General features: G+C 49.2%; 1 protein-coding gene and 2 non-coding genes across 3 annotated transcripts; 1 reads left to right on the top strand and 2 right to left on the bottom strand.

The window, feature by feature from the left end:
- The first annotated feature begins 3,200 nt into the window (after window positions 1-3,200).
- LOC110082933 (uncharacterized) lies at window positions 3,201-6,233 on the top strand. The gene is made up of 3 exons (XR_013539681.1): window positions 3,201-3,382; window positions 3,955-4,080; window positions 4,857-6,233. It is a non-coding gene; the product is annotated as an uncharacterized LOC110082933 (transcript).
- RPL12 (ribosomal protein L12) lies at window positions 5,593-10,891 on the bottom strand. Its single transcript, XM_020800915.3, has 7 exons — window positions 10,735-10,891; window positions 9,774-9,847; window positions 9,255-9,353; window positions 7,480-7,561; window positions 6,821-6,907; window positions 5,796-5,908; window positions 5,593-5,683 (listed from the first exon to the last, which is right to left on the bottom strand). The coding sequence occupies exons 1-7, from the start codon at window positions 10,769-10,771 to the stop codon at window positions 5,678-5,680; spliced, it is 498 nt and encodes a 165-aa protein (XP_020656574.3). The 5' UTR covers window positions 10,772-10,891; the 3' UTR covers window positions 5,593-5,677.
- Window positions 7,032-7,162, bottom strand: LOC140703002 (small nucleolar RNA SNORA65). Its single transcript, XR_012082285.1, has one exon. It is a non-coding gene; the product is annotated as a small nucleolar RNA SNORA65 (small nucleolar RNA).
- Window positions 10,892-10,928: the final 37 nt, after the last annotated feature.

Here is a 10,928-nt window from a genome sequence, read left to right as displayed (position 1 = left end):
TAATCATTTTATATAACATATTAATAATATATTGTTTCAAATCCTGTATTATTTCAACTGATTAAGCCAAGTCAGAACGCCTCTGTCTTCTTCTGCTACACAGGACGAACAAAATCGTACCTGTTTGCTTTCTCATTCGCGTGAAATTTAGACGGGTTAAGATATAATGAAAATGATTTTCCATCGGGTTAAAATCTGCCGGATCCGTCAGAAAGAGTACTAACCCAGCCATCAAATGTTATAGCCAGATAGATCGACTTTCTCCCGACAGATTCTGGGCATCTAAGGAAAGAGCAGGGCCAAAATCTGGTGTTGGAGAATGTCATTGTCTTCATCATCCTAGAACTGCAGAGCTGGAAGGGATCCTATAGATCATCACGTCCAGCCCCTATCAAAGAGGCCCAGTGGGGGATTTGAACTCCCAACCTTGGGCTTCGCAGCCACAGACTTTAACCACTGAGCTGTCCAGCAGTTCATTGGGGCACACCCTTTACTCCAGCGGATTAAATAAGAGATCAAATCACGTCCCTTCTCTTGCGTTGCTTCCAATCAGAATGGAATCCACGGAGCTCTAGAACCGAGGGACCCACCGATGTCACACAACGCTGATCCGACGTTCCAGATCATGGCGGACAGGATGGGTCAACATCGCTGACCGGGAGTAATGGAGTTCCGGCAGAAACAAGTCAAATTTCTGGCCCAGCAGTATTTGGACAACAGCCGCCTGGAAATACAACCCCAAGCCTCATTGCTCTACAGGAGACATCTTCCATCCCATCGGTAATGGGGACAGGTGATGGTTCCGTGGTCCGGAATGATTTCCATGATGTTCCGCTCTAAATTGGATTCATTTCATCCAACGTCAATTAAAACAGGATGTTGAATGAAGAATATATTGAGTCCCATTGGAGTAGGCCAAGCCTGGATCGCTCCGGTGGCTAAATGCAAAAAATGTTGTGTATGGGAATGCTAGAATTGTCACGTCAACGAGTTTAAGGACTCTATTCTAATTGATATAGGCTATCATCTTAATTTGGACCTCCTTTTAAGGTGGAGGGAGTCTTTTTCTCACTCGTACCGAAGTTTTGTCCGAACCGAGACTTTAACGGCAAGAGACGGTCAACCAAAAATGTAGAAAAATTAAGTTTACACATTGGAACACTCCTCATCGTTAACACACACAACTGCTTGCTCTGGTCACGCACCAAGCCTTGGGGGTGCCAAGGTTGTGTTGCCTTACACACTGCATCCTGTTCTCTTCCTAGGAGTCACCTGAACAGGGAAACCAGACCGCAGCCCATCTTCCCCGACATTGATTCTGGAAGAAAAAATAGTGAGTAGGGAAAAGAAAATCCGTGGAGAAACACCGCATGTTTTCTTGTTGGTTCACGGGGAGAAAACAGCCAGGCGGGCCCTGCCGTTGGGTAGAATGAGCCCGGACAGATTTGGTGTCATCGCGAAATGATTCACGATTTACTCCGTTGCATTTTGAAATCAAAAGCACGGGTGGGCTTGGGTTTTGCTGTGCGCTCCGGGTTTTGCTGTGCACACCGTGGGTTTCTGTGCCCCTGGATTCCCATGGGGGGGGGGGTCAAAGGCCATGTCTCGCTTTGCCTCAGATGGCAAAAAAGCTTGGGCTGAGCCCCACCTCAAGGAATTCCAAAGCCCCGCCAAGGAGCCAAAATAAATAAATAAAAATAACAGTTTAGTAGTACGTATGGGCACTGTCGTCTGCCAACAGAGCTGGGTGCCATCACTTCAATAAGATGGGGTTTTTGTTGTCGTTTTTTGATAATAGCTTCCAGAAAAGCTTCAGCTCTACTTGTTGAATTCTTTTTTAATATACACATCTGTTTCTAGCTTTTAAATGTTCTCTTTTCAATGATGTAAGTTGCCTTAGGTCCTTTTTATTTTATGGCCACTAAAGGTTCTAATGATGGGGATGAGAAAGGAGGGATAAAAATATTTTTAATAAATATAATTCCTTTGTGGCACGTAATAACTGTATTTCCCCCCTCTTAGGGCATGGAGCCAGTCCAGAAGGCCGTCTGCAACTGATCCTCAACGTGGACAGCCCGGGACCGGCAGCTTACTCACCCCCCTGTGTGAACTTCAGGGAAACCTGCGCTCCATCCTACACCTTTGGATGGAAAACACCCCCCAGAGGTAAAGGGGGAGGCGATGGGATCAGGGACTAGGATTATATAAAGGCCGTTTGCAAAGGCAGGGTGCAGCAACGCCTGGCGCTCCAGATGTGGCCAGAGGATCCCTTTATTCGTTTTTCTGCTGACTAGGACTTGCAGTCCAAGCATCTTTCGGAGTCTTTAAGGCCTCGAGGTGAGGATGATGGGCCACATTTTTATAACACGAGGAGACATGTCTAGGCCACGGACCTCTGTCAGGATAGTGGGAATTCCACCCCCTTTTTTTCCCCCCTCTTCCAACATAATCTTGTTTTTTTCCCCTGTCTCTCCAGAGGGTGGAGGACGCCGCTCCTGGCAGAAATCTTGGTTCTTATGCAAGAATCCCTTCATCAGGAAAACAGATTTTGCCACCGAAACAAACGTAGGTGTCGCCCGCCGCGGGGTAGACGCGGTTGAACAGAACCCGTCGAGATCAGAGAAGCATAAACTTTTGTGCTTTGCTAGACCCATGAGAGGTTTTAAGCTTTCAGGATCTGGCATGGCAGTGGTTACCCACAGAGGGTAACGCAGGTTATTGGACTACAACTCCCAGAAGCCTTTGCCGCCAGCTGTGCTTGCCTGGGTTTTCTGGGAGTTGTGGTTCAACACCACCTGGGGTGACCCAAATCGGGGAACCACTGTGCTATGGGAGAGTTTTGAACCCAGGTGCAGAATAAGTCTTGTGAGCCCAGGAATTTATTTTGAGAACCGACACCAATCCGCCGGTCTCTGCATTTTCTGTGCTAAAATCTATGCCAAGTGAAATGTGGTTTTCCAGAGGAGAAACATTGGTGCAGCTTCTGCAGAACAGAAGTAGAGATTTTATCACCCTTTTAAGCAGTTTTAGGTGCGAGAGAGATCATCCGGAAAAGGCTTAACAAGGGTAGAATATGTGGTTTCGAAAGCTACCCCAGGCTTAACACGGCTCTGTGGGGAGAGAACCTGATGAAATACCCCTAATGTCTCGGGGGGGGGGGCTCTTTCATATTGTTGCTATCGTTAAAACATCTGGGAACATTGGCTCGCTCTCCCTCCCTCGGAGGGGTGGCTTCGGCACATCTGGCGGCCCTTTCTCTTTTCGTTCCAGTGGCCCTCTCCGTTCGACTACGGCCAGACCTTGGGATCCCAGTTGGTCAACCATCCCACCAGCCCAAATTTTACCATCGGCCAAAAGACGGAGTTCTCTTTTGTCAACAAAAGTGAGGAGAGGGGAGAGGCGTTGTAGACGGCGCTGGGTTTGGGGCTGGGGGGGGACGGAGAAGCGAATGCTCGGTCCAGAGCAACCGAGAAGCCCCCACAGCTGCTAATTGTAGAGTTCCTTAGACGCTTCGGTAGTGGTTGTGGGTTTAAACATTTCTTATGACAGGCTCCCACAACCTCTTGTATGCCAAGCTAGATCACCAACCTAGAAAGCCATCTGTTGAATGACGACAGGGGAACTCTAGTGAAGCCTGATGAACTGGTCATGGATTTAAGCATCTGGTTCTACAGCCAGAGGTTGGGAGTTCGATTCCCCCATTGGGCTTCCTTCACAGATTCAATGATCCATAAGGTTCCCTCTTGGTCAGCCGTTCTAAGATTATAATGATCGTTATTATCAGCAAGGTTAGGAAATAAGGCCAGCAAGGGGTCACTTTCCATACTGAAACAACGTACAGTACACTTCTGAAGTCCCTTTCCTGGAGCCCCCTGCGCTCCAAAGGAAAGCAGCCTCGTCTTCCTTTCGAACTCGCCTCCCTCCCTGGTTCCCCCCCCCCCCTTCTCGCTACAGACACAGTCAACGACCCGGCGCCCAACAGGTACGACACGGAGCAGGCTTACAAGCACATCCTGAACAGGTCGCCCTCCTTCGTGATCAGCCCCGCACCACACCTCATTTACAGGTGGCCCAGAAAAGGTGAGGCAAATCTAAAAGAACGACACACACAGAGAGACACCCCTTCCGATTGTTGCTTTTCCAACATCTTTTCTGGAAGACAGGGAGGGGCAGAGATGGGAAGAGGACTCACAGGAGCATCGGTGTGCCAGGCGTGTGCTAATTACTGTGACATAAGATCATGGCTCTAAGAGATACGTAGAATATCCATTCAACCCCCCCCCCCCGATTAATATAGAGATTAGCAACTGCAAATACCCAGCAAAGGAGGGCCAATTCACGTTTTCCATTAGCTCCCAGGTCGCCCCCCCCCCGTGGCCTCCAAAGCCTCGCATGAGACCTACCCCCAAAAACCTGCTTTTTTTAAAAAAAAATCCAAATTGTCATTTGCTGAAAAAAACCCTCCAAAATTCTGCTTATTTTAAGAGGACTCACTCAAAAGCCTCTTTTATCAATGGTGATCTGAAAGAAAAGTAACCTCTGTGTCAACTGTTTTCCTCAGCATTTTTTTTTCTGCAAACCCAGTTTATTTAAATAGGCTTAAGCCTCCATTCTGATTATTTAAAGAGCCTTAAACGTTTGCTGAAAGAAGACAACTCTGCTTCTACACCTGACACGTGAGCACCAACAGCTTCCAAAGCTGACTTGGTAGCGACTGTGTTCAGATTTTTAAGCTCTTGCTTGGACGTTCTCACTGGCACAATGAAAGCGTCTGCTCGCGGTAGTTTCGTAACAGGCAGAGCTCCTTTCAGATCACAATCTAGGATCACCTCCTCCCTTGCTCCTTCTTTTTGCAGAAGGCACCCCTGGACCCGCAGCTTACAACGTGGAGAGGGGGCACATCGCCCGGCTGCCCAGCACCCCAAGTTTCTTCATCCAAGGCGTGAGACGGCCAAAGAGGCACGAGACGGGGCCCTTTTCCGCACTGTGAGACCACCGCCGTTAACTAGAGAGGGGCGCCAACCCGTTTGGCCCCAGGGGGCTTCCGTGGTTCCGCGCCCCGCCTCCTCTAGCAGGCGCCCGCTCAGAAGTAGCGCCTGAAGGAGGCAGGGGCAGAGAAACCTGGCTCCTTCCTCCGAGTGGGTGGCTGCCTGAGGAGGCGGGGCTCAGGAACCCAGAACACCCATTGGGCTGCCCACTGAACCGCTAATTCCTGCCCATCTCTAGCCATAAGGTGTCATCTTTCTGGCGGCACCTAGTGCTTGATTCTCACTCAGTCTCAAGGAAGCCCACGGAGTGGAAACAGGCAGAAATATGTAGACCGCCTACTTTACACGCTTAAGGAACTATATAAGCAAAGAACTCACACATACAAAAATTCAAGACTTGCCCATTAAAATTCACTGATGCTCACTACAGGCAGAGCGAACTGCCAGCCTCACACGGCTATGATTTCGCCGTCCACCTACACTTAAGAGGGCAGTGGCCCCCCCCGAACAGGTAGTACTGCTCATGGACCCCTCCTCTGTGAGTGGACCCATGATTTTCAGGTGATAGATCAGAAGCATCAAGGAAGAAAGAAACCTTCGCACCTTGAGAATCAGGAGTTTTTTTATTATTATTATAGAGATTTCCTTTACAAAACTTGCAGGGGAAAATCCATGTCGGCCAAGGTTTTTTAGCTCTGTTGGGAGAGAAGAATATTTGAAAAAATATATATAAGCCAGGTCAACCTCGTGAGAAGGGGGGGCAACATATGACATTGGGAGCGGATTTGAGGGGAAAGTGGCACTTACCGCTGGGCATTCAACTGCCCCGGTATCGATGTCATCGATGATGTCGTGAGGATGCCTCCCGTCAATATTACAGCCAACAGACTGAGCTGTTCCCAGAATCTCCTTAATGGTCCCTGTGGGAGGGAGCAAGAATGGAGAAAAGTCATGCAGGGGCCTGCACGCACCACACCAAACAGGGTTCTTGGGAGCTGAAAGAGGCAACGTGGCTTGAGGAGAGAAAGCCTAACAGAGCCATTAGCTGCTTATTTCAAGGTAGCCGGCGGAAGAGAATCTCCTGCCGGATTGTGGCCAAGGATCAGAGCATTTGTGACACACTGGGAGTTCCTCTCCCCTCCCGAAACCATGTCTCCAAAAAACACACCCATCTTGATTAGGAAACAAGGTCAAGGAGACTTGTTTATGAGACTTAAAGACAGCAATAAATGGGTGAGCACTTTAGCAGGCGTTGTGGTTCTTAACAGGAAAAAGGACCACAGCTTGGCGGGACACCCCATGTTTTGCGTGCAGGAGGACCAAAGCTGAACCCCCATCATCTCTGGAGAAAACCGATCTCCCTGCTAGACAGTGAAAGGAAAATGCACCTCCTCTTAGTCTGGTGAGGTGGGCCGAGGCGGAAGCGTACGGTGTGGAAGGCCACTGCATGAGCCCCAAGATGGGACATAAGAACAGAGGGGCCGGTTCTGGTAAACACACTAGAGAAAGGCATAATATGTTCAGGCAGTGGATAAGTGAATCAAGTGGATACTGGTCTTGCAGATTTGGGGGGGGGTTCCTAACAGGTAAAATTGGGGTGGGGCATTTCTGGCTTTCCAGGTCTTTGAGACTCCCAACACCCAGGAGGCTGAACCAACAAAACCAGCGGCTAGAGACCCCAAGTCCCAAAATCTGGAGGTTCAATGTTGCCCTTATGGCTTGACAGATTTTTTTAAAGGCAATTTCTCATTCTCAATTGTTGCTATGCGGTGGATGGGCCAAATGAAGTAGACCCAAACCGAGGCATTTCCTGCTTTCCTCTCCCCCCTTACCGGAGAGCTCCCGGGCCAAGGATCGGTGCCTCATCTGCCGGGCAATGCTGACAACCTCATCGAAGCTGATGCTGCCGCTGTGCTTAACTGGAAGAAAGAACAAGAACGTCGGTTGGAAAAGAGGAAGGGGGATCTCGGGGACGGGGGGACTCCCGAGCTGTCAGCCACGATCCAAAGCAGAAAGAGAAAATGCCTTGCCTCGCGAAATGAGGCTTGTTCCCAATCATCGGCACAGAGTTACCCACGGAGAGGGCAAGCCTGTTTCCTAGAATGGGGCTTCGCTCTTAGCTCACCACTGGAATGTCCAAGCCACAGCGAGAAGCAGGCAAGAACAGTGGCGGGTGGCTGTCGCGCACAGAAGCGCCACCGAAAGCCAAAAGGAGACAAGGTCATGCCATTTTTTCCGAACCTCACTGCAGGTGGGTTTTGCCTCCCTGTTTTGGAAACGACGACCTTCCGTTTGCTTTTCTCCAAGCGGGCTTTTAAACACGTTACCGTGAATCCATGCGGAAAGCCTTCCAGAAGTAACCTCACCTTTTCCATCTAAGATGACGGTCCTCTTTTGCTCCCCCCATTAATATCTCCTCTCTAAACATTCAACCGCTGGTTTACTTCACTGGCTTACACATACATCGTCACCAGTGACACCAAACACTCACTGTTTTTTTGCTTCTTGCGATCACGAGGTGGCTCTTTCAGAGCCTTGATGATCAAGGCGGAGGCGGACGGAACCACCTCAATCTGGAAGGCAAGAGAGGAAAAACTGGGTCACGAGGTGGGGATGGGGGAAGAGAGAGACCGGCCACCAGCTGCACAGAACCTGCCCCGTCAACCGTATTAAGCCGCAGAATGGAGTGGGTCAGAAATCTTATTTATTTATTTTTTTACTTAAGGTGCATTTCTAAAGTGTGGGCGGATCTCCCTTCCCGGTTTCTGTTTATCTTCTTTCAAAGCAGCCTGGCTGAAAATAAAGCTCAAATGTACGACCTCGAAATTTCAAAGAAATCTACTTCCTCAGACGCATCAATCTACAAAAGCTGAGAAAATACATCTGCTCGTCTTCATGATATGATGCTTCTTCTGGCAAAACACTTCCAATGCTCGGTCTAGTTTCTTTTACTATAATTATGTATGGAAACTGTTTTATTGCAGCTGCTTCAAAAACCGTTATAGTTAACCGTTAAAAACAGCCTTTTCCCACCACAACCTCTAGGTGTGTGATCTGGAGACCACAATAAAGTGGCCATCAGATAGTTCTGATGAGACAATATGGCTTCTCAAGGTTCTCGGATGGCAAATTCCATGATCCCTTGCCACCGACTCTGAATTCTGAATCACGGGCCAGGCTGATCATCGGAAATGGATCTGAAATTTCTGGAAAGGTTGGCCATTCAGAATGTATAACATATCAAGCGATCCGAACAATCCAGAGTCACAGCATAGCCAAGCCAATTACAGTGGTGCCTCGCTTAGCGAGCGCACCGTATAACGACGAATCCGTATAGCGATCCCCTTTTTCGGGCCCCGCGCGGTGTTTTCGCACCCTCGGCAAGCGAGGGGAGGGCGCGAAAACGCGGTGCGGGGCCATTTCGGGTCCGTTTTGAAGCCGCAAAAGAGCTGTTTTGCGGCTTCAAAACGGCCGCGGGCAACCCGAAATGGCCCCGCGCGGCGTTTTCGCGCCCTCCCCTCATTTGCCGAGGGCGCGAAAACGCCGCGCGCGGCCATTTCGGGTCCATTTTGAAGCCGCAAAAGAGCTGTTTTGCGGCTTCAAAACGGCCGCGGGCAACCCGAAATGGCCCCGCATGGCGTTTTCGCGCCCTTCCCTCGCTTGCCGAGGGCGCGAAAATGGCTGCCCGGGGCCAGGAAACTTCTCTAAGTGGGAAGTTTAGGGCCGATTTGGAACGCATTAAATGAAGTTTAATGCGTTCCAATGGCTTTTTACTTCCCGCTTAGCGAAGATATCACATAGCGAAGGTTAATCTGGAACGGATTAACCTCGCTATGCGGGGCACCACTGTATTGCCAAAGATCCAGGACGAAAAGATAGCAACGTTTTTCCTTCCCAGCCACGGAATCCTGAGATTTGATAAAGCCGTGTTCTGCTTTCCCTCCAATGAGCCCAAATGAGTTCAAATCATTCTCTACTCACAACGACCCTATGAGGTCGGACCGCAGCAATGGGACACCCTTCAGGAAGAGGAAGGATTTCCGACGGTTGGTGTCCCAAACCCACAAAAAACAAAGCACAAGAATCGAGGGTTTCTGCCCCCAAATCCTTAAAGGGGCTGTGATTTTAAGGTCCCGGCCCCCAGAGACCTCCCACGCCGCTAGGGGCGTGGTACTCATTTTATCGACCTCGGAAGGATGAAGGGCTGAGTCGACCCTGCCAGGAAGCCGACCCTTGGGGGTCGGTCCCTTGTGGCGTTGGCTGTACCTGAGCTTGCCTGTTCTGGATGGTCAGCTTCACGGTGATCCGGAGGCCCTTCCAATCGCCGGTGGCTTTGGCAATGTCATCGCCCACCTTCTTGGGCGACTGGAAAAGAAAAAAAGAAAAAAACCCACATGGGGTGGGGTTAGCTCCGCCAGAGGGTCAAAGGCCAGGATTGGCAACGGCGACATTCAAACAGCAAACGGAGATCACTCACTCACACCCCAATAAGTGGGACATTTTTAAAGTGCAACCTGTAATATTTTCTAAAACGCTGCTAAAAGCTTAATACCTTGTTAAGTCATTTTGAGAAGATTCATAATACCCTTTAAATTCCCTAATTTTTAAGGTGGGAAAAACTAAAATCCTCTTCCTGGATTTACACCCAGGCAGCCATGTTACGCATAGCGTTTGCTATAATCTGCATTTTCCAGCATCCACAGAGGGCTTAGAATCAATCCACCATAGATATGGAGGTCTTACTGTACCCCCAGTTTTGTTCTAAAAATTAAAGAGTGAACTTACCAAACCCAAAGGCCCAATTTTAGGAGCCAGGGCTGAAGTGGCACCAACTTCACCTCCTGTACATCTCAAGTAGACTGCAGAGAGAAAAAAACAATCAAACACATTCCATATAATTAGTACAAATTTCAAGAAGGATCTCACAGAAGACTAGCCTTGGAATGACCACAGGTTAAAAGGGAACCGAAAAACATCATTTTTGAGGCTGCGTAAGGTCACCTCAGCATCATTTAGCCCCAAGAATTATCCTGAGCAAAAAATTGAAATAGCGGAATCACTCTTTCAGAGTAGACCTTTGGTCTAGATCAGCGGGAGAGAAATCCAATAAATAAATAAGTTCTTTAGAAGGGCAAAAATGGATTATTTGAAGGAAGAGCCACCACAATTTAACAGAAAACATATACTGTTCAATTTTTGGCATTTTTCCAGTACAATTACCAAGCAGCTGGTAACTCAACCTTTGTTAAGACTCTTCTTGAATGCTTGCACACTGAGCATTTTTTAGCTTTCAGTATTTCTTTTTAATAATATAATCCACCCTGGATGCTTCTTCAGGAGAAAAGTGGGGTATAAAATATGCTAAATAGGTAAATAGTGACTTTTGAAAGCTTTCGTTTGCAAGGCTCGGCTACGGTCTCGCAAACCAAAGTGGTGGTTTCCACTACTGGGTGAATCCATTTCACCTTCACCGTCCTCATCTCCTACTTCCCACCCACTCAACGTCATTTCCACTGCCAAAAGGTCAAGGATGAGTAATAAAACCGAGGAATCTTCCAGGATCTCGCCCCCTTGAGTGACACAGACACGCAAATAGCCCCCTCAGCGCGCACGGAAGAAGCAGGGGGAGCATTCACACGTGCTAGGCCGCAAGGATCTTGCATGGATAGGCCCCATTGGGAGCAGCGAGCGAGCCCCGCCGCCGAGTAAGCCGGGAAGGCAAAGGCGTTCGGGGGGAAAAACCTACCGACTTTGATCTCGTTGGGGTCGAACTTGGGCGGCATGACGGCAGGAGGGTCGGCGGGCTAAGCCCCGAGCGGATGGCAGCGGATGCGAAACGACCACCAACCAACACTCGCGACCATAGGCGGAAAAAGAGACAGTCGCGGGGCGAGCCAAGGGTATATATACAGGGGGAGATCTCGCGAGACTAGGCACAGT

Source organism: Pogona vitticeps, chromosome ZW-PAR (assembly GCF_051106095.1).
Source record: "Pogona vitticeps strain Pit_001003342236 chromosome ZW-PAR, PviZW2.1, whole genome shotgun sequence".
Lineage (NCBI taxonomy): Eukaryota > Metazoa > Chordata > Lepidosauria > Squamata > Agamidae > Pogona > Pogona vitticeps.
The sequence above is the reverse complement of the archived record's forward strand: the minus strand, read 5'-3'. Positions and strand labels throughout refer to the sequence as shown.